General features: G+C 38.9%; 1 protein-coding gene across 3 annotated transcripts in view; it reads left to right on the top strand.

The window, feature by feature from the left end:
• The first annotated feature begins 232 nt into the window (after positions 1–232).
• The window catches only part of LOC137849847 (guanine nucleotide-binding protein G(i) subunit alpha-1), a 36,000-nt gene continuing 9,004 nt past the window's right edge, over positions 233–27,228 (top strand). For 2 of the 3 annotated variants that reach the window (XM_068669905.1, XM_068669906.1), the window contains exons 1-5: positions 233–821; positions 21,226–21,268; positions 21,352–21,493; positions 25,541–25,698; positions 26,680–26,808. In XM_068669905.1, the coding sequence (XP_068526006.1) occupies positions 704–821; positions 21,226–21,268; positions 21,352–21,493; positions 25,541–25,698; positions 26,680–26,808 (590 nt within the window). In that variant the 5' untranslated portion in view covers positions 233–703. Of the gene's footprint in view, positions 822–1,171; positions 1,244–21,225; positions 21,269–21,351; positions 21,494–25,540; positions 25,699–26,679; positions 26,809–27,228 lie in introns of those variants that run through there. The other variant, XM_068669907.1, reaches the window with a different exon arrangement.

Consider the following 27,228-nt stretch of genomic DNA (forward strand, 5'->3'; position numbering starts at 1 on the left):
CCGCCGCTGTAGGCAGGTGAGCGGGGCCGCGCGGTGACGAAGCGGCCTCTCCTCCCCGCCCCGTCACTCATCCCTCTCCCCACCAATCAGCGCCGCGCCCCGCCGGCGCTCGCCCCGCCCTCCTCCGCGTGCACGCGCGCGCCCCCCCTCCCATCGCCGTGTGGGTGGCGCGCGCGGCCGGGCGCCTCCGGAGGGGCGGGGGCGGGGGCGCGGCAGCTCCGCGGCGGGGAGGGAGGGAGGGAGGGAAGGAAGGAGGGACCCGGCGGTGCCCGGTACCCGGTGCCCGGCCTCCAGCCTCCGGGAGCCCCGCTGCCATCTCCGCGTTTCCCCAGGAAACGGCTTCGGGGAAGCCCACCCCAGCCCCTCGTTGTGTGTTTTGTTTTTTTTTTTTTTTAAATTGATTTTTTTCTCTATTTTTTATATTTTTCTTTATTTTTTTCTCTTTTTTTTTCCTTTATTTTTAATCCTTATTTATTTTATTTATTATATATATATATATATATATATATATTATTTTTTTTTTCCCGTTCCTACTCTTAAACGTGCCAGGTGAACGCTTCCGTGCGCTCTAGCGAGGGAGGGGGGGAAGGAGGTCGACATCGCCCCCCTCCCCCCTTTTTTCTTTTTCTTCTTTTTTTTTTTTTTTTTTTTAAATTTCCCTTCCCGGTCGAAATCGAGCAGCAGCAGCAGCCCCCATCCCAAAATGGGCTGCACGCTGAGCGCCGAGGACAAGGCGGCGGTGGAGAGGAGCAAGATGATCGACAGGAACCTGCGGGAGGACGGCGAGAAGGCGGCCCGGGAGGTGAAGCTGCTCCTCCTGGGTAAGGGCAGGGCGGGGAGCAGCCCCCCCCTTCTTTCTTATAGGGTTTGTGGGGTGGGGGCACCCCTTTGGGGCCCCCCCCGTGGACCTGAGGTTGGCGAGGACCCGTCGAGGCACCCCCCCTCTTCCCCTCCGAGGGATGCCCCCGGGGGCGCTTTGGGGTGGGGGGAAAGGGTTCAGGGCTTGTTGTTTGCTCAGAGGAGGCCCTAAATCCGGCACAAAGGGGCTAACTGCTTAAATCCGGGCCGGGGGCTCCGTGTGCATCAGCTGGGAGGGGTTCGGAAGGCTGTGGGGTGGGGGGCGCTTGGTCTGGACGCTTGTTGTAGACCTTACCTAGTGTCAAGGGGGAGGAAGGCAAGGAGCCCTGCAACTTCTCGCATCCTTCTGGGAGTTGCTTATGTTGCTGGAACCCGACAACGTAAAGTAAAGCCTTGATGGGGGGTTATAAAACGTGTAAAGTAGCAAATTGCGTTATATAGCATCGTGTGTTTTGGGTTTCGCTTGTCTGTACTTGGAGCTACTTGTTTCGTGTGTTTTGACTGGTATGGTGATGTGGAGAGCCAGAAGTAGGATTACTTCTTAAAATTGCTGTAAAAGAAACAAAGAAGCAAGGTTTAATTAGAAATACCTTTGTGCAGGACCCAAACTGTTGTACAGCTTGTGGATGTCTGGGTGCTACAAGACTTGTATTGTACTGATGTTATAAGGAATCCTGCGTGATGTGCTTTATGGTTAACCAGACTGGGTCGTTCTAGCCTGGAGCTAAAAAGCTGTGGAGTTTGTTTTTATGGTGCCCTTTTCCTCCTGAAGCTAATTTTCTTAAAGTGCTACTCAATTTCTCATTCCTCTTGAAACTTATTTTCCTACAGTGTTCATCAGCAGTGGTCTATTTACTACCAATGCCATGTACCGTTTACAGTTTTTAAGTAACTTTGTTCTTCTGCAAACTTCTAAAACAGCCCCAGACAGGTACAGGAAACTGAAGCACTTTCATGTGTACATGCAGAGCTGAGGCAAGCCTAGTCTGGGAAAAGCAAGGGTCCTAAAATGTACATATAGTTTTAAAATCTTGCTTATGAGGGAAACAAAGCTTTTCTCTCCAGTTTGCTTTCCAGGGTTAGGCTGTTGGTTGGTACTGTGCCTGTGCAACTTTGGAAGCCTCAGACTGTTGCATGGGGAGGTTGTGCTCTATTTGATCAGTAGTAGTACTGCAGAAAATGTCTTGAAGGTGCCAAAGTAATTATTTTTATGTGCTCTGGCAAGGCATTTAAAACATTTTTCAGATTTTCACTGTTCTGTTTAGGACATTAAGTACATGTAGTTTGGTAGTCATTAAAATATTCTTTGGATATGGATAAAGTCTCTTTTTATAGGAAGATGCTTTAAATTTGAGAATTAATTTTGTAACTGTTTTTAGTAGTTTGATGCTCTGGTGTATAAAGTTAGGGTTTTGTTTTCTAAAATCGTTCTGATACAGAAAAGCTTTTGAGGAAGTTTCTTTTTTCTTTCTTTTCCGGAATCTCAGAAAATCATAGCATATGAGTCAAATGCATGCATTTCCTCATAATACAGCTCAGTTGGTATAGTGTTTCCCCCTCCTCTATTAAAATGAGGTGTGAAAACTAACAGGTTAACTTCTTCTTCTAGGACCAGCATTCAAATCATTTTTTTAAACACAAAATTCCTTAAATGTTTACTGAACTCCAAATGAGGTTTTGTGTATACACCCATGGATACGTCTGGGTGTTTCAGTTTTCTTGGAATTAAAGTTTTCCTGTTAAATTTCCTTGCAACTGTGTCAGATGTCTTAAATGTTATGCAAATGTTTTATGTGATGGCAAAACTATTTTAACTTACTTCCACTAGAGTCAGTCTCTTCTCACCACTCACTTTCCGAATTGCTTGCTCTGCCCATATGTCATAGTTGATCATCAACTCGGTTGTATTCCTGCATCTATTTATGGGCTTGTTCTGCTAAAAAGATACCGGAATAAAAGGAAAAGTACAAGTTGTGGTCTGCTGGCAGGAAAATATGTGGTGTGAGAAGCATCTAAAATACCTTGCTTATGTAGAAAAAGTGTGTAGCTATAAACCTATTGGCCCAAGGAGAAGTTTTACTCCAGCATCTGTAAAAGCTGTATTTTTGTATGGTGATTAGAGAATCCTACTGAGCCTTGAATTAGTATGTTCAACTGGAAGATATGGTTATAATTATAATCAGTCTATTTCTGGCATATAATGGAATAAAACTAAATTTAGAAGCTTTTCTAAAGGTTTCTCTAGAATTTCAATGATTTGAGAGAGGTATGACTGCTGTGCAGAAACCATGAGTTTGTGAATAATATCACTGATTGATGTTAGATTTATATTTTGTTGTCTTGTCTCTAGGAAGAAACAGCTATACTTACTCTGTTCAAAGTAGTATTGCTTGGGATTATTTAACTTCTTTCATCATGTCTATAAATTGGTACCTCATTTGGTACCAATTTGGTACCAAAAATACTGATGTTGAAACACTATCTATGTAAAATAATATTGTAACCTTCTAATTCTGTGAGCTTTAATGTGATATGCTAACAGCAGGAGAACCTTTTCTGTAAAATTTGAGAGTCATCCTCGTTATTAGAAGCTGAACATGAGCACATAATTTGTAAGCCAGCTGGCAAATGTGTTTGTACATGGAGCTTGGTGATTTTATTTTACTTTAAAATCATTAAATAAATGAGCTTGTTTCATTTAAATTCATCTTGGATCAATGTATCTCCTATTTGTGATGAAGAAACATTTTTTGACTTCCCATGAAATTTAAGTGCAGTCTAATATGTTGTTCACTGCTAAAAAAAATTTAATACGCAAAGCACTTTTTCTTAGGCACTTAACATTTGTATCAAGTTGATCATTCGTATACCTGTTTCCTGATTGCAGTAATATTTTGTTTTATTATGTTTTTTGTTGTTGTAGTTTCTTACAGGTAAACTCGTATATACTGCTTTTCAAAGAAGTAGTTCAGACCAGGTATATCTTCTATCTTGGCTGGCTTCCAAGGAATAGAGGCAATTGAACCACGTTCTTCCTGTCTTCTGATTCCCCATCTTTCTAACTCTTGGTGTTCAGAAGAAAAAAAAAAAGCCTACAATGATGCTTGCAGAACAAATGTAATTCTACTCATGTTAGGAGATGGTGGCTCTCCGTGGCTGGTCTGTGTGCTGCATTAATATACATGTGATCCAGATCAGGTGTGGATTTGCAAGTGCCTTTCTGTTGAATTAGCCAGAGCACATAAGACTGAATTTATGCCAACTGCAGGAGAACAGGCAGTACCTCATTTAGAAGAAAGCCTTCTGGTATGAGGTTAACTCATCAAGTTTTATGAATACATTCAAACTGGCAGTATGAGTTTATAGGATTAACACATCTGATTTGTGGATTATCACATTTCTCGCCTAATACAGCAAATCAAGTGTTCAGGCTCATTGAACAAGGCATTCAGGAAGGTATTTCTTTCACATTCTTTAGGAGTGGATCCTGGGGACCAGGAAGCCACGGATCACATTTGACAATTGCAGTTCAGCATCATCTTTCTAGATAATCATGCGTCCAGATTTTAGTTCACCAGATACTTCTGTACTGGTGACCAGTATAGCTACTTCTCCATTCCTGAACAGATGCTCGTGATTCACACTGGAACAATGTTGTCATGTTCTTAACCTATTTTTCAGTTTAAGGCAGAGTACTGCTCTTAATCTTTTTCGCTGCAGTCCTCCCTGATGCTTAAGGCATTAACTAGAATTACATTCAGTTCTAAACCTTCACATCTCAAGCATTTTTTTCTAGCTGCTTTTCTTTTGTTCCAGACCTGCATATCTCTGCTTAGTCAATTGACTCCCACTGCATACTCATCTTTCCAGCAGCAGCATCCTCATAGTCTTTACTTTCCTTCAGACCTTGCTGCACCATGGGGAAGAAAAAAGTGCTTTTTGTATCATTCCTTTTCTTGCCTTTCCTCCAGTGTATTCTTTCTCCATGCTTGAAAACCTACAAGAATTTAGAAGTCTCAATTTACAGAAGCTCTCAAGCCTTATTCTCGCAAACATATGTTGCACCTTTCAGAGGTGTTGACCACATTTTTATTAAATTATGCCAACTTTGATTGTACCGGCCTAAAACATTCCTGACAATATCTCCTGTCTGATCTTCAAAGGCAACTCTCTATCTATCAGATATTTACAAATGATACCTAAAAGAAGTGGTTAATATTACTTTTTGTTTAGAATGGAATATTTCAGTTGGTAGGGGCCTACAAAGATTGTCAAGTCCAGCTGTCTGATCAAAACCTCTCAAACACTAAAGCATATTGTTAATCCAAATACCTCCTGAATGCTGGCAGGCATAAGGCATCAGCCACCTCTCTAGGAAGCCTGTTCCGGTGTTTTATCACACTCGCAGTAAAAAAACATTTCCTGGTATCTAACCTGTAGCTCCCCTGGCCCAGCTTTGTGCCGTTCCTCTGTGTCTTATCATTGCTTATCGTGGAGAAGAGATTGGCTTCTCCTTTTTTTCTTCCTCATGGCATTGCAGAAAGCAAAGAGGTTACCTCACAGCCTCCTTTTCTATAGGCGAGACAACCCAAGTGTCCTCAGCCTTTCCTCAAAGCATGTGCCTTCTTGCCCTTTTACCAGCTTTGGGAGAATATATAGTGGGAGAATCACTTATTTTTGACTGGCATTTACCTTTGACGAATTTCATGCGGTTGCTGATTGCTCAGTGCTCCGATCTAGAGCTCTTTCTAAGGCCTCTTGTCACTCCAGGGAGTCAACAGCAAGTCCCAGATTGGCATCATCAGCAGTCTTGCAAAGAATGCATTCCACTCCTACATCCAGATCATTGATAACAATGTTCAACAGGACTGGTCCTAAAACCAAGCCCTGGGGAGCACTGTTAGTGCTGGATGGTCCACCAGCCAGCTGTAGCCCCTCTACAGCCCTTTGAGGTCTGCTGTACAGCCAGTTCATCACCCAGCATAGTATCACCCTGTTTATCTCACAGTTAAACGGTTTGTCCAGAAGGATGCTGGTGAGGGATAGTATCAAAGGCCTTACTGAAATCCAGAAAGATTATATCCGCTGCCTTCCCTTCAGCAACTAAGTGGGTGGCCTTGTCATAGAAGGAGACCAAATTACTAAGGCAGGACTTTCCCTTCATGACCTCATGTTGACTATGCCAGATAATAGCTTTGTTCTTTAAGTGCCTTTCAACATCCCCCAGGACAATCTTCTCCATAACTTTCCCAGGTACTGAAGTTAAGCTAACAGTTTGTGCTTCCCCCCCCCTTTTTTTTTTTTGGTTTTGTTTTGTTTTGCAGACTTTCTGCTATCTAATCTGCTTAGATTTAGGTGCTTTTTAGGAGAAGCTCTGAAACAGAAGCTCTCTTGAATTTTAATGTGATACAGCTGGACTTTGGCATCAGGATGTTGTTTATGTGGACTTCTATATCTGACTTGTAATTAAATTGATGTAATCCTCAAGCCTTAGTACTGAATATAACACTTTCAAAAGATAAAATCAGAATTACTAGATTTCTCATAGTGTAATAATTACCCTTGTTTTTGTGTAAGGAGGCTCATGCATGTGCAGAAAGCACAGCTATTCAGTCGTGTTTGTATAATTGCAGTTTGGGTTTTTATGCTCGTCCCTTTCTATTTTAATGCTGGTGTAATAATTTGCAACATCATAATATTGGTCTTTGATGTGCATATAGACTTCTTTACTACAATGCAAATTATTTTCACTGTGAAAATTTCTTTATAAAGTTGCCATTTATGATTGCATTGTGATTTTAATTCAACATCCTGACAAAAAATTCACTTCAACAGTTCAGTACAACATACCCTGAAAGAAATGATTTTAGAAATGGCTAAAGAGAAACTGTGTATTTTGTACTGTGCCATGATACCTGCAGTGGGGGCTGTCCTTTTTCCTCTCTTGATTAAAAGGTGTAGTTTATGGATGTACATAAAAAATTAGTTTAACTTTTGTATCAACTATTACATGTTTCTTGAGGGGGAATTCAAGAGTTATGCAACAAATATTTCCAGTGTCTATGCTTAAGATTATTTTCCCTTTAGTTGTCTTTTAAAAGCAACACAGTGTTTTTTTTTTCCTTGATGTTTTTTCCCCCTCTTGAATCAGAAACCAAAAAAGCTCCAGTAAGGTATTTTTTAGTAATATAGTTCACTCCCGGCATCAATGCTGCCTCAAGACAACACAAATTCTGTGTTATGCTACCTGAATTGGTTTCTTTTTACCTTCTCTGGCAGCACAGTTAATTGTACCATCATTGTGTTGATATGACAGCTTACTTCAGTCCTACAGATTTTATTATTGAAGCTCACCCCCTTTCATGAAGAGCCATTTTTAACTAACTGCGGGTTACAGTAATGCTCCTTACATAGTTTTGTTGGGACAACTTGAACTCAAGCTTTGTCCTGTAGAGTTAGGCCATGCTGATTTATGTAACTGTATCCCTGAAGTACCTTGTTCTATTGCTGCTGTATTTGTAGTTGTCTCGGTACTCTCAGAAGGAAGAAATGGGCATATCCTAAAATCTGGCCAAATATATTGAAACCCAGCCATCGGTCTGCTTCAGAGGGCATGAAATTCTGAAGTGAGTTTTGCTGCTGGGTTTGATGGATGTCTGCAGTGTTTCCTGTAATGTGCTTTCTGGCAAATGTCAAGGTAGAAAACTGGAAGTAGAGAAGAGAGATTTAAGATGTTCTGTTAAGTGTGAAGATTTTTTCTGCCATGGAAACGCTGCCATAAAGATCGGAACTGACTTGATAATTAGCTATTATAAGGCTTTTTCCAAAATGTGTATAGGAGAGCCTGTATTGATGGAAAACTTGCTATTCTGAGGCTGACTCTTAGTCATTGACCAGCTTTACTGAGCTCAGCTGTTCTATTTATTGCTCTTGTTTGTTCAGTGTCCTACTGTTGTCTCAGGCTTTGTGTAAATTACTGTTTTGTTATTCTCTAAATGGAGTTCGGTTGGCTTCACCTGAGAGATTCTGTATGCAAAAAAAGAAATATTTAAGCTCATAATGTGTATAAAGGGTAGTTTGAAAACTTGATACTTCAAACTTGTAAGAGCAGGAAGTACTATGGAAAAATGCAGAGTTTTTGGAGTGGCTCAACTTAGAGGCATTTCTGAGCTGAAGGATAGTGAAGATACTGCAATATATTAGAAAACAGAGACAAAATAGCAAATGCTTTTTTGCTGAGACAATTTTGCCTACTAGGAATGTGTGCTTGTGCAATAAGTAGGCCGAGACTGGCAGGGCCCTCTGGCCCAGCCCCTGCTCAAGTGGGACACCCAGAGCAGCCTGCCCAGGACCACGTCCAGGAGGCTTCTGAAGATCTCCAAGGAGATCTCTGTGGGCAACCTGTGCCAGTGCTCAGTATCCAACACAGCGCAGAAGTGCTCCTGGTGTTCAGGCAGTACCTCCTGTGCTCCATTTTTGTCTATTGCTTCTTGTCCTGTCAGTGGGCACCACTGAAAAGAGCCTGGCTTTGTCCTCTTGAAGTGAGGCTGACTGGCCTGTAAAAAGACTTACCTCTTCTTAAATATGCTTTGTTCTCCTTGTCCATTGAGTTGGTTTGGTAGGCGCAGGCAGGACAAAATAAATGAGAATCAGAATTGGAAATGGAGGAATAATGAAATGTCATGCTCTGTTTGCACCTGTCTGTTCATAACCCTTTCACAATGTAGAAGTATTAGAGTTAGGAATTTAAAAGATCTTTCACAGTATTGTGACTTTGCTGTTGGAATTAGCAAAGCTGCAGAGCCAGTTGAAGATCTCTGGAACTGTCCATAGCGTGAATATATTACAAGAGGTAAAGTGTTATGTGTCTGTGTACGCTATCTCAGCAAAATGACCTAAAGATTAGCTAGTGTCACAGATACCCACATGGATTATTCCTTGCCAGTTGAGAGAGGTAATCCCTCCTCTCTACTCATTGTTGGTGAGGCCATGCCTGGAGTGTTGTGTCCAGTTCTGGGCCCCCAGTACAAGAGAGACATGGGCATGCTGGAAAGGGCCCAAAGAAGGGCTACAAAGATGACCAAGGGACTAGGGCATCTCTCCTGTGAGGAGAGGCTGACAGCTGTGACCGTTCAGCCTTAGAAGAGGAATCTCAGGGGGATCTCATCAATGTGGATAAATACCTGAAGGGAGGGGGCAAAGAAAATGGAGCTGGGCTCTTTTCAGTGGTGCCCACTGACAGGACAAGAAGCAATGGACAAAAATGGAGCACAGGAGGTTCCACTTGAACACCAGGAGCGCTTCTGTGCTGTGTGGGTGACTGAGCACTGGCACAGGCTGCCCAGGGAGGCTGATTTTTTTTTTTTTTAATTGTTCATAATATCATTCTTTCAGGATCTGAACTATTGGGGTACTTCACTTACAGCATATAAGAAACAATTCTTTAGAGACTTCTTAACAAGTGTTTATGTTAAACATACCTTAAAGCACATGAATTGCCTTCCTTTCCTGGCGTTAGTAATTGAAGGACCATTGAACCTCTGAGTAACCCCATTTCTTCTCTATTTAGGTATTAACTTGATAAATCAACTAGAGGTGTTGATGTACATCCATATGTTGATATGAGAGTTATGCATTTGTATTGAGAGATGCATGTAACCTGCAGTATTTGATATACCTATAAAAATTGATACTGAAATTAGAAAATACGTTTCATATAACTACTTATTTAAAGGAATCAACATTTGCATATATAGTGCTTCAGTCTATGCAATAAACTGTGCAGCGTTACTTTTTCATATGTGCTTTTTAGAAATGTATTATTGCATTTGAAACATATATAATACGCTTAGCAAGGTACCTGATTGCATTTTTTGGTGAAATGTAACTGTATCTAGGCAACCAAAGTGGACAGGAAGTCCCTACAATCATTGCTCTAAACTGATTGCTTTTAAAGAAGAAATCAATGTACTGTAATGAAAATTCCTGTTGAAACTGTGCAGCCGGTTTATAATTCTCAGTATCTTTTAGAACTTAATATGGTCTGGGTTTTGACATGAAAACACTGGTTAGAGGCACAGCTGTTGGAGTTAAATGGCAACCTGTACCCCATCATTCTTTTGTAAAGTTTTTAAAATTTCTCTCATGCATCTATCTATATAATTTTCTTATGTAGATGAAGCTGATAAAATTTGTTTTGCTCATAACATGAATTGTGCATCTTGATGGAGAGGAAATTCTGAATCTCTTTGTTTTTAATAGATTCCAGGGAAACTAATAATGTTTCTGCCTGGTTTCTAAATCCATACTGGAATGCTGGAAATAAGCAGGGTATATTGTATAATAATGTAGTAACATAAGCAGTTGCACCAGTCTAAAAACTCAGTATTGCTAACAGGAGAGAGCTCTTAGAGCATCTGGCTGAATGGTTCTACCCTTTCCCTGGCACTTCTGAGTGTTTAATTCAGTTTTGTGCTGGTTTAATAGTCAAATTGGCTATTCTGTTTTGACTTAGTTTGCTGCTGGAGTGGTCAATTTAACTGATGATAATAACATAATGGTCTGCTGCTGAGCACCTGGATCGGTAACTGCAGAATGAACAGCAGAGGTACGTGCCTGATGCAGATGGAGCACTGGAAATGAGCAGCAGTGGTTGTAGGGGCAAATGGGTACTGAATGAGATTCTTTCAGTTTCTGTGTTTCTCTGTCACAGTTTACTGTACAATTCAATTAACAATCATGTGAAATTGTGTTCACCTGCCAGGTCCAGACAGCGGACGTGTTGAGCTCATTCAAAACCCACTTTTATTTTAAAGCATTGCTGGAGTAGGAGATAGTGCCAGGCTTTTTCATGAAGTGTGTTGATAAGAGCACTTCACTGGAAAACGGAGGTGTGAATTTTGGTTTCCTTCCAAGTCTAAGGAGAGTCAAACCTATGTGTCCTTATTCTTCTGAATGCTGTTCTAACTTAGAGGTTGTAGTCTTTATTAGGAAGAGTCCTTTTCTGCCCAGTGCTTCGTGCAGAAGCCAGATGGTAGTGGCTAAGAACCATAATTATCAACTCCGTGTCCAAACAGTAGAGTACACAGAAGAATGGAGATAGTAGTCTCCAGTTAAAACAGTGAAGTCATACCAACATTATAAACTGGGTACAATGTGATTGGAGTATTGAAATGTAATTTTAAAATTGGCTATGGTCGGAGGTAAAATGGCTTGCAATAACAGAACTGGGAGTAAAAGAGACAACTGTCTGGATTACTTAGAGATTCTGGTCAATTAAATGTAATTTTGAATTCCCATTCACTTCAGAATCTACTAGTGATGTACAGTACGAGACTGACTGCAAGTAGGCTGCTAAGTCTTGTCTGCATTTTTGATGCATTAAATACTTCTTTAAGCATTTTGAAAGCGGATTTCTCAGCTGTATGCTGATTCAGTTACTGATCCTTATTAAATCCGGTAGACTCTTAGCAAAACCATTATATGCCTTCTAAAGCTCTTAAAGACATTAACGAGGATTCCTTCTAATATGCTTTAGTGCCTCAGTGTTTGCTAGCAAACGCTGTCATTTTATTTCCTAGATGAGAAGATACTTAGATTATTTTCTGTCTGCTGTTCTGAAACATAGGGCCTTTTGGTGTTACAATAGTTTTAACCATGACAAAATACTTGTTTGAGGCTAACAAACTGCTATTTATATAGGTATCTTTATTTCTCACTTCTGGTCTTGTTGGGTGTGACTGCTTGTTCAAATAGGTTGAAATTTGATAAACTGCAAAGCTTTCTCAGCTTTATTTGAGACCAGTTGTTTAATTCAAAATCCATTTTAAAAAATAGATTTTTCTTTCAGTAGTGTTAACCAAAAATAATATTCTGCTTGTAGGGAGCTTTGTGTGAAAAATACATGTGCATGCAATCTTTATTTCTTCTGATTCAAATACAAATAAGAGTTCTGAATGTGTTTTTGAAAAAGATTGGTCTGGATAGCTAGACCTTTTCATTTAATATTCCATTCTGTGTTGCTTGTAAGTCTCTACAACTTTTTGGTAGAGGTAGAGACCTTTTGGCAGTGAATTTCGGTTGACAATCTATGTGTTTATTATCCTCATCTTTATGGATCTCATAGTCCTCAAGCTATACAAGATGAAAACCTCTCTAGACATGGGTGAAGACTAAAAATTTGTGTGAATTAAGATTTATTACGCTACTTTTAAAATAATGGGCTGACCTTTAGTATAACTGCATTTGCCCTGCTATAAAACTTTGACAATACCCATTTGTCTCATTTGCAAATGATGCCTTGGTGTCGCATAACAAATAGAGCTTTAAAAAAACAACAAACAGTTCATATTTACACAAGAGATCTCCTTCTGTTTTGTTATGAATGTAACCACCTTGCTTTCTGATTTTTCCCAACTGTTTGTATCATTACACAGTAATCTGAGGTAGCAGGGACAATTGGAACTGTCACAACTGTAGGTATTACAATAGTGTTGTTCTGAATCGCAAGTGGAGCATGAGATGTGAATTCCAGGTTCTTTTGTTATATGTCTCCACCAGAATAACTGGCATAATGTATACCTATGTAGCAGTTGTAACTTCTTTGTAAAGTTTCTTTGGTTGTGACTAATGATTGTCTGCTTAATAGCAGACATTCTGACTGGTATCTCAGTCACTGAACTTCCCGTCTTTGCACAATGTGTTTATAGCTGAACTGTATTTACTGTTTGTAGTGAACTGTAAAAGACCATGAAGGCCAACCATACTGTCAAGAAAAAAGGGCAGAGTGGACTTCTGCATGTTTAATAATACTAGGCATGTTGTACTCTGATGGCTGAATTTGATGGTAGCCGTCTTGATTAAAGTAAATTTCCTACTAAAACTAAACCACTAAAGTGGTTCTTTCTGTTGGAGCACTTGGCATGTAGTAGGGTCATACAATACCCACTCAAACTCACACTCTAGAATATCTTTAATCACATCCTTTCATAACATGACTTCAAACTATATAGTGACTACTGTTTCTGAGCATACCAATATGTACCCTCCGAAGATAACCACTTTTACTTACACTTTTTAACTAACAAACAAATTAAAGTCCTTAATTTTGAAGAGTAGGTCGGTTATTTGCTATTCCATTAAAAACACCAAATGTCTGGGCTTTGAATTTTTAGGAGATTGCCATTTCTTTTAGAAGATAGCATAGCTTTGCATTTAAGTAGTTAACTGATAGTCTTATCAAGCTGCCCTTGGCATTGCCATGTTAAATAAACTTGGAGCTGCAAGTCTTTTACCTGTTGGTGGTGTGGCATTTAGCGATCATGTGTGCTCTTTGACAACTGTAGTTTTCATCTCTAAGAATTTATCCATTCCCTTAATTTTTGGCATAATCAAGTAAGAGGCTTATTTCAAAACCTTTGAATCTCAGCTTGTCATGGTTCTGATGGTTTGGACATTTCTTGCCATTTGTGTGAAGCTATGCATATGAATTAATATATTAATTGAAGAAAATACTTCAGAGTTTAAATTATGATGACACTGTTGCTCATCTAAGGCAATGTTTCTGTTTTCTTTCAAGAGATTGTAGGTTTAAATAGTTATTCTGCTCTAGAAATAAACCAGCATGTGGCTACTGAAACTTTGAGAATTTTTTCAGTTCTTTCATCTGAGTCAGTGTCACAATTTTAGAATCTGTCACTCCTGTGGCTTCAACCAGTGATGTAATCTGGGATTCACACTCCATTACTGCATTGTTAAGTTACTGAAATATTTTCTTCCAGATAACACTCACACAGCTTCATTCTTAATTCATTCAAAATCTGCTGACATATTCAAATTCCAGTAGCTGCAGAAATTCACAGACTAATGCCACTTCATAAGTAATGAGTACCCTTTAAGAGAAAACCTTTAGTTGGCTCCACAAACACAATTAGGGGGAAAAGGAGCACAAGCTGTCAGCAGTTATAGCTGCCACAGAATTAGAAGAAAGCAAGATGGTAGTGGATAAGAAGCTGGTAACAAGGACCAGCAGGAGGGAGAGTCTTTCTCCAAAGCCTGAGATGTCCTTACAGAACTGTTTTAACACTCAAATCTCTCTATGCTAAACACACATAGCATGGGGAATAAACAAGGGGAGCTAGAGATATATGTACATCTGCAGGGGTATGACCTCATTGACATTACAAAGATGTGGGAGGATGGCTCCCATGCCTGGAACATTGGAATGGAAGGATACAGACTCTAGGAAGGACAGACAGGGGAGACATTGTCTGGGCAGCCAGGGATCAGGGTAGGAAAGCCTGTTAGAATTAAAACTGGCCAGAGATGTCAAGGATAAGAAAGGCCTCTATAGTTACCTCAGTGATAAAAGGAAGGCTAAGAAAATTGTGGGCCCTTTCCAAAAGGAAATAGGAGACCTGGTCACCGGGGTTATGAAGAAGGCTGAGGTACTAAATGACTTTTTTGTCTCAGTCTACTGGCAAGAGCTCCAGCCACATAGCCAAGGCCCCAGAAGGCAAAGGCAGGGACTGGGAGAATGATGAACTGCCCACTGTAGGAGAAGATAAGTTTGAGACCAGCTAAGGAACCTGAAGGTGCACAACTCATGGGACCTGATGAGATACATCACTAGTCCTAAGGCAACCGGTGGATGTAGTTGCTAAGCCACTATCCATCATATTTGGGAAGTCGTGGCAGTCCAGTGAAGTTCCTGCTGATTGGAGGAGGGGAAACAACCCTATTTTTAAAAAGGGAAAAAAAAGAAGACCGGTGGACCAACAGCCCAGTCAGTCTCACCTCTGTGCCCAGCGAGATCATGGAGCAGATCCTCCTGGAAACTATGGTAAGGCACATGGACCTGGAGGTGTTGGCTGATGAGAAGCTCAACATGAGTCAGCAATGTGTGCTTGCAGCCCAGAAAGCCAGCCACATCCTGAGCTGCATCAACAGAAGTGTGGCCAGCAGGGTGAGGGAAGTGATTGTCCTCCTCTGCTCTGCTCTCGTATGACTCCTCCTGAGGCCCTGCATTCAGCTCTGGGCCCCCCAGCACACGCAGGACATGGACGTATTAGAATGAGCCCAGAGGAGGGACACGGGGATGATCAAAGGGCTGGAGCACCTCTACTATGGAGACAGGCTGAGGAAGTTGTGGTTGTTGAGCCTGGAGAAGAGAAGGCTCCGGGGAGACCTTCCAGCAGCCTTGCAGTACCGAAGGGGTGCCTACAGGAAATCTGGGGAGGGACTCTTTGTCAGGGGGTGTAATGATGGGACAAGGGGCTTTAAACTAGATTTAGATTAGGAAGAAATTCATGGCGGGGGGTTGGAACTGGGTGATCTTTACGGTCCCTTCTAACCCAAACCATTCTATGATTAAGAAGCGTAACTGTCAATGCGGTTTCAGAAAGGGTGAAGGGGGAAGCACAAGACAAAAATAAACTCTGTGAGGAGTATAGGGAGACCAGAGACCAATATATTTGTGTAGAGGCCGGTGTGGGCGAATATTTCAGTTAGTGGTCAGCCTGTCTAGTGGATATGTAGAAACAAGTTTTCACTGTTTTTCTTGTACTAGCTGGCACGTAGGTGTTTTTGAATATAGTAACAATGATTAACAGCTCGAGTTCTAATAGACGTCTCATTTCTGGTAATGTTTCATGTAGTGATAAATTCAAGAGGTGATATTTACAAGCTGTCTGGCAATTCTGTGATGTTGTAAGAGGTTACTGTCCCCATAGCAGAAGCAGCAGAAATCACTGGGCATTCTGCTTGTGCTGTCCTCAGGGATAGCTGAGGAGCAGGCACCATTCACCTTGTATCTGCTACTGTAAAGTGGTAATATCTGGTGGAAGAACGGGTAGGAGAGTTGTGGGGAAAGAGCATTACAGTGGATTAATCCAACAATTTAGTTATATAATATAAACTTTGCCTGTCTATTTAAGCTGGTCTGGTGCAAGTCTTCTTCTTTACAGTCTGAAGAGCTGACACGCACACATTGAAAGTTTTATATTAATTACTCTTGTCCAGACTTGGGCTCTTCTCTGGAAACATACAAGACTATTCTACTTGTTTGTAGGTTCTGTTCCTTTTCAGATTGATTTGATAGTTCAAAGCCAGCCTTGTTCTACTCCTCAGTTTTTATCTAACTCTACCAAGTATATCTTTCACTCAAATTTAATCCACATTTATTTTTGTGTTACATTGCCTGGAATATCTTTGTACTATTAGAAATGGTTGCACTTAACAGTTGGTTTCTTCTAAAGAGGGATACTATGTACTTGAAATAGTTTGGACTGCTATTTATTTTGGTATATGAGTAGCTTCTTCAGTAAGCAATTATCAAGTCCTTCACAAGTTGGAAATGTTACTGTCAAGATCTTAGAGCTTAAAACCATCAGTTTCTATGCTTGAGTTCATAAAACATTTGTTTGTGAAATCTGTAGTTCTTGAATACTTATTATGTGGGCAGTGTGGGGGATAATAAATCATGAGATACTGAGAGTAGTTTAAAGTAACATTTTTGCCGACCTGTTATTTACAGTCAAATTACAAAAATACTTTTTAAAATTATTTTTTTAATACAGACGTGCTCCATTTAGAAAATAAATGAGTATTAAACCTGCTTATAATGATGTTTGCTAAAATTTCACATAGTTGTCTTAATATTTTGTGTAAGTCTACTGTGTGATTGGCCCGATAGCAGCTTGGAGAGCCAAACATTGGCTTAGCTGTTTCTTAGATTTGAGTGTCGGTAGCCCTACTCAGTTTATTCAGAATGCTATATATACAGTTGGTCTGTTTTTTTTTTGTTTTTTTTTTTTTTGTTTTTTTTTTTTTAAGATATTTCCACACAAAGAAGCCTCATTTTGTTTTCCTCTCCCCTCTGTTTCCAAAGCTGAAAGTTGGCTTCAAAAGAAAAATGACAATTTAGTGTCTATATAGTAGGGTTTATGCAGGAAACATGGTTCTGTTTCCCGTGTTCAATTGTGCTGATGAAGGTGGTCATACTTTTTCTCCACACTGTCAGTTTGTATAATGAAGCATAAAGATCTATCTGCCTTCTGGCAAACAGGTATAATAAGAGTACTAGACATAGGATTATGTCAATAAAAGCTTTGAAGACAACTCTGTTTTAAACGGGATTTTCATAGGATATGTTGCCCTCTGACTTGTCTTACTGAGGAGCTCCTATGATGTATTACAAAGGACACCAAGTATGCAAGAGAGATGAAAATACTCATCAGTTCCTAAAGCCTTCTTTTGTCAAAGTGGAGATGACCTGACAGTTAACTTACTTTCATTCAAAACCAAGCAAACAAAAATTCCCCACCATTCTTTCAAGTTTGGAACTGAAAGACTGCTGCTTTTCTAGTCAGAGCAGCACTGCCATCTCCTTTTATCAATCATTTTCTCTTATATTATTACTATTCTAATAATATTTTTATATTACTGTCTGAACCAATAAGGCTCTCAGTGTTAAATTTATTGGCAGTAGTGAAGCTGAAATCAAATATGCCAGTACCAGAAATGATAAATAGTATCCTTTACTAGATGATTGAGGAATATACATTCAAGTCTGTCTAAATTTGGATAGGGTTTCATAGTGACAGTATGGCCATCTCTGACATTTTATGTGCAGCTGTCACATGAAATATTTAATTCTGCTTGCTCCCGTGTAATACTTCCTACAACAGTTCTCATTTTGCTGTACAGAACACACTGAGATAAAGGAAATGATATTTTATATCAGTGCAGCTCTGCGTCTATTTGAAAGCCTGGCTGAGCTCTGCTTTCTGGAATGCAAAAATAGTGAATCTCCTTTCAGTATGGGACAGTGAGTAAGGTGTCATTTTCTGACATATTTTATAAAAGTTGTTAGTCAAACTGCAGGCAATTTAGCATGAAGCTTTAAAAAAAAAAAAAAAAAAAAAACTCCACACCCAAGATAAAAACAAGAACAGTAGGAAAACAAACAAACAAAAACACTATTTCTATTTTATGGTAAAGTAGGAGAGTACATTTTCCAAGAGCTCATTATTCATATTAGGTGTTTTGTAGTAAGTTGCTTAATTTTTTTCATATGTATTATGAGTGTTCGTGGTTATGTCTTGTGGTTACAGTCTGTCTAGGACCAGTACTGTTTAATGTCTTTATTAGTGACATAGGCCATGGGTTTGAGTGCACCCTCAGCAAGTGTTCAGATGACACCAAGCTGAGTCATGCAGTTGATACACCTGAAGGAAAGGATGCCATCCAAAGGGACCTGCGTAAGCTCGAGAAGTGGGCCCATGTGAACTGCATGAGGTTCAACAAGGCCAAGTGCAAGGTGCTGCACCTGGGTCAGGACAATCTCAGACATGAGGACAGACTGGGAGAAGACGTCATTGAGATGAGGATTTGGCAGTTCTGGTGGGCAAAAAGCTCAGCATAAGCCAGCAGTGTGTGCTTGCAGCCCAGAAGGCCAACTGCGTCTTGGGCTGCATCAACAGAGGTGTGGCCACTAGGTCGAGGGAATTGATTGTTCCCCTCTGCTCTGCCCATGTGAGGCCCCACCTGGAGTCCTGCATCCAGGTCTGGGGACCCCAGCACAAGGAAAGATGTGGACCTGTTAGAGCGAGTCCAGAGGAGGAGGGCTACAAAGATGATCAGAGGGGTGGAGGACCTCTCCTGTGAAGGAAGGCTGAGAGAGCTGGGGCTGTTCAGCCTGGAGAAGAGAAGGCTTTGGGGAGATGTCACTGTGGCCTTTCACTATGTAAAGTGGGCTTATGAAAAGGGTGGAGAGGAACTCTTTACTTGGGTAGAAAATGACAGAACAAAGGGAATGTTTTTAAACTTAGAAGGAAGATTTAGATTAGATGTTAGGGGGAAATTCTTCACTTGTGGGAGGTGAGGCACTGGCACAGGCTACCCAGAGAAGCTGTGGATGCCCCATCCCTGGAGGTGTTCAAGGCCAGGTTTGATGCAGCCCTGGGCAACCTGGCCTAGTGGGGGTTGTTCCTGCTGATGACGGGGGTTGGAACTAGGTGATTTTTAGGGTCCCTTCTGATCCAAGCTATTCTATGTTATTTAATGGGCTTTTACAAGAATTCTAGGTATTTTGTACAATTTGATGCTGACATTGTCGAGAAAGAAGGGTAATCAACTTAAGAAAAACTGAGTAGAAGGCATTATAAAATAATTTATGATTTTATGACCAGTCTTGACAGTGAGCTGCTCAGTTATTCAAACATGTTAAATTTTTAACAGAAAGGATTTCACAAAGTAATGTAGTTTAAATGCTGTAGTAACATTTATCTCCAAAATTTTTCTTGAATGCAGAGAGATAAAAGGGAGATTTGCTTTCTTCACGTGATCTGAATAAAGATATTAAACCAAAGCAAAATAAAGATCAGTTTTATTCATGAAATTAAACCATTGACACCTATTTGTGCTGAGGCACACAATTATTTATAGATGAAGTATTAATTTAGTTTATAAATGCTTCAGGTGTCACAATAACGAATAACTTCCATAATTGTATCTTTGCAAGTGTAATGTTGGTTAAGAGGCCTTGTCTTCTAGTTGGTAGCCATTACAAGTGTTGATGTTGTCACGATGCCCCCTGGTTCTTGGAAGGTATGCATTGATTTTGCCTTCTCCAATAAAACTATTGTTCCTGAATCTGTCTTGTTGTCAAAATGTGTGGTATTTATCAGCAACTTGTTGAGGTTAGTGTTCATCTTTCTTACCTATATTTCTGTAAAGTGCTGTTTTCTGTTTACAGTAATATCCTTGTACTGAACTTCTGTGGCAGTTCAGAATCTGAGAACTGTTGCTACTCTATGAAGTATGTTTGTTAAAACCAAGCCTTTTATATGGACATCAGAAATTTTTGTAGTCATAGGGCAAGGGGGAATGGTTTTAAACTAAAAGAGGGAATATTTAGATTAGATATAAGGAGGAAATTCTTTACTATGAGAGTGGTGAGTCATTGGACCAGGTTGCCCAGAGAAGCTGTGGATGCCCCATCCCTTGAAGTGTTGAGTGTCAGGTTGGATGGGGCTTTGGGCAACCTGGTCTGGTGGGAGGTGTCCCTGCCCATGGCAGAAAGGTTGGACTGGATGTTTTTTAAAGTTCCTTTCCAACCCAAACCATTCTATGATTCTGTAACCTCAGCCTAGTGGCAGGGGCAGAGTGAGGAAACCTTGATGCTGTGCATGCACTTTTCAGCAATAGTTAAAATGCTGGTGTGCTAGAAACACTGTTTTAACCGCAAATCTAAAGTACAGCACTATCTGGGCTGCTATGTCTCTATTCCAGACAGACCCAGTACAGCAGCTCAGAATGTGGCTTACTTTCATTTCATCAAGAGCTCACTGCTGACTGTTCAGGTCATTGATCCGGCAGTCATTTTGTGTAAGGCAGTTCCCTAACCCATTAATCTAATGCATGGGTTATTCTGTGCCATGTGCAGGACTTTGTTTCAGTTCAGCTTTATTTCAGTTTCTCGAGGTTCCTGTCTGCTCTAGTTTGTTGAGGACCCTCTGAATAACACTTTTGTTCTCCCAACACTTTGACTACTTCCTGACATCTAAGCCTGATGTCTGCAGACTTAATGCAGGAGCGTTCCATCCTGGTTTTAAGGTCACTGATGAACATTTTAAATAGTATTAACCCAATATCAGCTCCCGAAGATTTTCTTTTGTAACTGGCTTCCAGTTAGATTTTAAATGATTGATCACTAGCCTTTAAGTTTGGCTGTCTATACAGGTTTTCAGACACCTTGACATCAATATTTATCCAATTTGTTACAAGGATACTATGGTAGATGGCATTGGAATCCCTACTGGGAACAAAGTAACATCCTTTGGTGTTCTACTTCCACAGAACCAGCTGTTTCCTAATAAAAAAAGTTATCAAGGTAGTTGCACACAGTTTGCCTTTGATAAATCTTTCCTAGTGTTTCCCAGACAACTTAATGTCCTCTTCAGACCTGGAAGTGACTTACGGGAATATTTGCTAAATCATTAGTCTGAGGAACAAGGTGAGGCTGACTGGCTTTATAGTTTCTCAGATTTCCCTTTTATCCTTTTTCTTTTTTTTTTTCTTGCCTTTACTAGTGATTTCCTTTGGTCACAGTGAACTTTAAAGGTGTTAGAAATTCCTTTGGTCATATTGAAATTGGACAATTGGTGATCTGTTTGCATTACAAAAACTCTTCAGAGTTGAGTGTTAAAATGTTAAAATGTCTTGATCTTGAAGCTTCCAGCTGGAAGCACATTTTGAACTACCGAAGTTTTTTACATTGGTTAGGTACTTGAAACGTAGAAACTTACTTTAAATGCCTTGTCAAAGATGAGTAGAAGTCTAATGAATTTTCTCACATTTATTTTGCAGGAGCTGGTGAATCAGGGAAAAGCACAATCGTCAAACAAATGAAGTAAGTATGGTAAAATGTATTTATAGAGAAATGTTTTTTTTTTTTTTACTTGAATAGAGAATTTATTTATTTTCTTTACGTAGGATTATCCATGAAGCTGGTTATTCAGAAGAAGAATGTAAACAGTACAAAGCTGTTGTCTACAGTAACACCATTCAGTCCATTATTGCTATCATTAGAGCAATGGGGAGGTTGAAGATAGACTTCGGTGATCCAACCAGGGCTGTGAGTATTGAAGTACACATACACATATAAAGTTCATAAAATTCATTTTCAGTTTTTGTCCATTGTTATTTCCTGGAAAAAAATCTCTTCTATCTAAAAATCTTTGTAGGTTAGATGGTTTGATAAAGATGAATGTCATTTAGTTTTCTATCACGGCACAATGCTCTACAGAGCAATCAGCTCTTCATTGATTCAGAACACCTATTTGGTTTAGATACAATTCTCCAAATTGTATCTAAATTTGGAGAACTAAACACCTGAGTCTTACAGCTTTTTTGAAAAAACAACAAGCTGTGTAGTCATACTTATTAGTAGGCAGGTAGGCATCTATCTGTCCTCTGCACTTCTCTATCGACTTGTAGGCACAGTAGTGCCTAAAACATTCCCACCTCTGGACTGGATCCCATATCACATACTGATTTCCAGTGTGGATAACTTTATTGTACTCTAAGTCACAGGCTGGATACCTGCTGCTGCTATCCATTCTTTTCATCATACCGCATGGATTAGGGATTTTTCCCAAGAAATCTGAGATCTTTTCTAGGCTTTCCTGTACATTTTGAATCCAATTTCATCCACTTATTAGATATAGTCTTCAGAACTGATCCTTTTTGCTTATTATCTTCTCAAATCCTAACCCTGTACTCTTACCTGTGGTGAATCTGTTTGTGTCCCTGTCTGATCAGGGAGATAGATGCTCAAAATCTCTCTATAAAATGCTTCCTTAATCGTTTTTGCTTGTGCGCTGTTTGGAGGAGTCACCTCTGTGCTGCAGTGCTGATATATATCACCAAAGTTCCTAGTCTGAACAGCACTGTAATTTAATTCAGGATTTGTGGCTTTATTTTCTTTGCATAGACATTAGTGAGAGGGGGTGCCAACTAGTATAGATATCAGCTATCTTACAGGAAGATTGGAGGAAGAAATTTCGTTCTTCGTGTATTGAAATAAGTATGTAAGGTAGTTGGAGGGATATACTGTCATAATTAGGTTCTTTTCATTGTGTTAAGATTGAATTACAGTTGGGAGGGGAGTCTTGAAAAATAAGAAATAGTATGCAAATGCTTCATTCTTGATAAAGTCTTGTGTTCAAAATCTTATTGACGGCTTAAAAAAGAGCGTGACCTCAATAACCTTGTTTGATGCATTGGGTATGTGTCACAAAGACAAACGTTACGTGAAGTGGGTATTGAAGTTGTAAGTGAAATCTTAAGTCTGTTTGGTAGTCACATGTAAATTATTAGACAATTTTCCTTCAAGTCTTTTATCATTTTTAGTTTATGTACATATGTTAATTCCATCTGAAACCTGCTTAACTGTAAATGTAACTAGTAAAAGCTTTGTGTTGTTTTGTTATTCCTCTCTAGCATTGTTTTCGTGTTTTGTGTTGTATCTCGAGACCAAAGTTTGGCAGGGCAGGAGTGGAATCTTACTGCATGTTAGTTCAGTATTTGTTTGATGAAGTCCTGTCTAGAGTCTGGCAGTTAACGTTTGGAAAAGGCAGGTGGTAGATGCCTGTTACTAAATACATGTGAAAAGAAAAGAGAGTGAGGAGTGAGTTTAGGTGTGATCAGCTAAAGTAACTAGCAAGATTTTGAAAGTTGTTCTATGTATGGTATCAACTTGAAATGATCTGTCAAATTCAGAGAATTATATAAGTGATAATGTAAACTTTTGTCGAGGATGGTTGTGAAATAACTGTCTATCCCCTAGCACCTAGGCAGGTTTTGGTGATCTGCATTCTCTTTAGAGAGCGACACTGCTGTTGAAAGCCAGTATTAGACTTGAATGGAAGCAGCCTTGTTGCAGCGTGATTAAAGGAAATTATCTAACATTGGCTAATAATGAAAACAGGAGTCAGCTGTTACGTCCATAGTGATATGGTTTAGTGGAGGACTTGTTAATGTTAGGTCAGAGGTTGGACTCGATGATCTTGAGGTCTCTTCCAACCTAGAAATTCTGTGATTCTGTCCTATATTATTTATGGTATCTAGTACTTGCCATGATTAAAAAAGGTATATGGAGGTAACAAATAACACTTCTTATTAAAATAGTTGGGCTTTTAAAAATAGAAACTAATTCTCTTTTTGCTCCCTATTCCACCCTTGCAATAAAAAGAAAAAAAAAAGTCCGACAATATTAGAGAATATAGAGAGAGAACTTATAGAGCTATTTGAAACAGTAAGTTTTGCATGTAAAGTCAGACCATGGTAGGTGTGAAATGACATTTTAATAGTTCATGACAGGACTGGCTAACGATTTCCGGTTTCTATCATGTATTCTAATATATTGGCTCATCCTTCAAGATCTGTGGTTTCTGTCAGTTGTAGATCCTTGACATTTTCATCCACAAACAACATTCAAAACCAGAATTGTCATTCAAGTTTCTTTTATGCGGGCATATTGTTGAAGCTACAGTCAGTGAGATCTGACTATCCTACTCTTTGATCTTTAATGCTCTTTCTTTTTATGCAATTATTATTCCAATCCACTGAACTCTTATTAGCAATTTTTCTTGTGGATGTACAAATAATCAGCACTCTGTTCATTTTTTTGACAGATGTCCATTTTTAGAATTGTAGCTTTCACAAGACCTATGCCTTAGTTACCTGTTGTTTATATGTATAACTACTTGTTTATAGACACAGATAGGTGTAAATGTCTTCAAGTCTACCTTGAGTTGACTTAACAGCAAGCTTTTTGTTTCCAGGCTGTGAATATCGGTGTTACTCAATTTATCTGCAAACAATTTCCCTGTTAGTTGTCATAAAACCGTTGACTATTTAAGCCTACAGCAGGCAATCTCTTTAGAATAACCATTACTTTCCATGTTTATCCTGAAAATGTTATTCCTCACAGCTTGTTTGAACAGCAAAGGTGATAGAAACTGTTTTTTTTTTCTATAGATTTGCATCAGTATCTATACTTGCTATTCTGTGAGAATAACTTTACATGTTGCATTTTTAATTCTCTTTCTTGAAATTCTTTCAGTTCCCAGCTGATTTACCTAAACCTCTCTCTTTTCACCTTTGTTCTTTTTCCCTTTTCATCTGTTCTTTCTTTTATTTATTGGACAAACAGTACATGCTGTGGGTAGTAGTTACAGGCCACAAGTATGCTGATTTTGCTGGCTGGCACACCTTGGCAATAGATCACATACAAACTGTAACTACAGTCAGGCAGCTACTCCCATTAAATTTTTAATGTGGATGTTTTTCCTCTACCCAGCTGCTGTATTTTTTTTTTTCTCCAGTATCTTACAGATCTAACATTTTTAGTCTCTTTTCTCAGTCAGAATTGGGTAAGTTAGACAACTATTCAAATTCTGTTAAAGGAGACTGCTGGATTGATGTCCTGTACTACAATAGCCTCATTTTCAGAGGCAGTCATTATATGAATGCACCAATTGCTGTTTTTCTTAAAAACAAACCAAAATATGTGACCAAACAAACAAAAAGCCCACTTGATTTCTTGACATGGAGTTACCAAGAAATCTTGGTCTATGTAGAATAGTTAAGTTGATGGATATGTGTAACTGATTTATCTGGAAAAGTTTTAAGTATATTTCTCTTTACTAATGAATATTTGTCAATTCCAAACAAATCTATTGAATGTTACACAATTAATGTGTCTTCTGCAGTCAATATACATCTGCATATCCAAAGGTTCTAATATGCATTGTAACTGTTCTATTCAGTTTCTGGCATATGCTAAGCAAATAAGGTCAATGTTAGACTTTAACATACGTTACTACTTCCATTTATAGAAGTTCATTTCAAGTGACAAACTGATGAGAAGTTTTGTCATCTTATGTGAAACTGAGTAGCCTTGTCTTTTTATGTTGTTGAAAAAAGGTGGGAAGTCATAGTCTGTGTAGAAAACTAATTGCTTTCTTTCATTTTTTGTTTGGTTACATTAATGTATCCTAGGTTAAGTAACCTACTCCTTTACTGAATGTAATTATTAATCCTGAGTGACAGGAGAAGGTAGTATACCTTTGTTATATTTCTTAATGTTTGTTCTTTCCACTTTGTTTGCACACTAAAGGATGATGCTCGTCAACTCTTTGTGTTAGCTGGAGCAGCAGAAGAAGGATTTATGACTGCAGAGCTTGCTGGCGTTATCAAAAGACTGTGGAAAGACAGTGGAGTACAAGCTTGTTTCAACAGATCTAGAGAATACCAGCTTAATGACTCTGCTGCCTAGTAAGTACTATGTGACAAACAATACTTCTGTTTTCAAGTAGTAGCTAAAGGAATAAAAGGGAAGGCTAACATTTGAGTAATTCTGTTCCCATACAAATAGAAAATTTAGAAGTACCTAGACAAAGATTTTGTCTGCTTTGGGTCAGAGTGGAGAGGAAGAGGTGTGGTATAACTGAATTTAAATAATTTGGAGGATGACTTACCTCCTCTGTTCAGTGTTGTTTTTTTTTTTTTTTTTTTTTTTTTAAGAAAAATTCTTCCCCAATTTCATAAGAAAGTTGGTCATATTATTTTATCCTGAAAATTGCACACTTCTGGTTACAGTAAAGAGAGAACTTGATATATTTTCTATCACTATGCAAAAAGCACGAGTAAGATTTGTATTATTATGAGAAACTTCACGCTTCTTGGTATGCAGCACAATATTAATATTAATTATCAGTGACTGGAGTTTAATATTGTAAAAAAATGTGTAATTAGAAATTCTCAATATAAAGTTATATTGATCATATATTTAGCATTGTCTAAAAATATTTATTAATTCTGGCCAACATACTGGGTTGTCCTTTTCACACCTGTTATCAGTTCCAGAGTAATGAGTTTCTGCTTTACAGTTCAAAGAAAATTGTAGTTCACTAAGAGGTTACAAAAATGAAGGATGTCTTCTAGTTAATACAAATAAAATTGGTAAATGTGGAACAAACATGGAAATTGGTAAATGTGGAAATTTACATCCTGGAATTTCATAATAGTTCTTTGTATTGGGGTCAGTTGTATATGCTTTCTTCTAGGATGAAAATGTATCCAAAACTTCAAAAAAAAAAAATTAGCAGGAAAATAATCGTTTCTGTCTTATATCAGAGAGTTCATATAAAAGTCAGGTACAATGCAATGAATAGACCTAGGACTTCTGTGATTGTTTGCAATTATCTGATTACTATTTTAGGAATAACTGAAAGCAGTGTTTATTTTTATCTTCAGTTACTTGAATGACTTGGACAGGATAGCACAAACCAGCTACATTCCAACCCAACAGGATGTTCTCAGGACTAGAGTGAAAACTACAGGAATAGTGGAAACTCACTTTACTTTCAAAGATCTTCACTTTAAGTATGTAAATTATATTGCATGTTTATCTGTCTGTTATGGCTTCCGTAAAGTTCTTGTGGGTACACTTTCAGTAATGCAATTTAGCAAATTTTGTATAGCCACAATTTTGATTATTTTACTTTTAGCTGAAAAGCTTCTTCATGCTTGGCTCCATTTTCTGAAGGCAACTGGGAGTCAGTTGAAATCCTATCATAACTCACAATAAATATGGAGATATTAAGTAATAAATGCTTTGTTTATATTGGAAGCTTTTTTTAAAGACACATTCTATGTAAATCAAATCTCATAATACTCAATATTGTATTGCATTAATATGTAGCTGTGCTATCAGATTTTTCCATTTAAATTCTGTTGTAGAACTGGAGGCTTGTAAACACTTGTTGCTCTTGTTAAAAAAACAACTCAATTTTCATGGAGAAC

Source organism: Anas acuta, chromosome 1 (genome assembly GCF_963932015.1).
Source record: "Anas acuta chromosome 1, bAnaAcu1.1, whole genome shotgun sequence".
In the NCBI taxonomy this organism is placed as follows: Eukaryota; Metazoa; Chordata; class Aves; order Anseriformes; family Anatidae; genus Anas; species Anas acuta.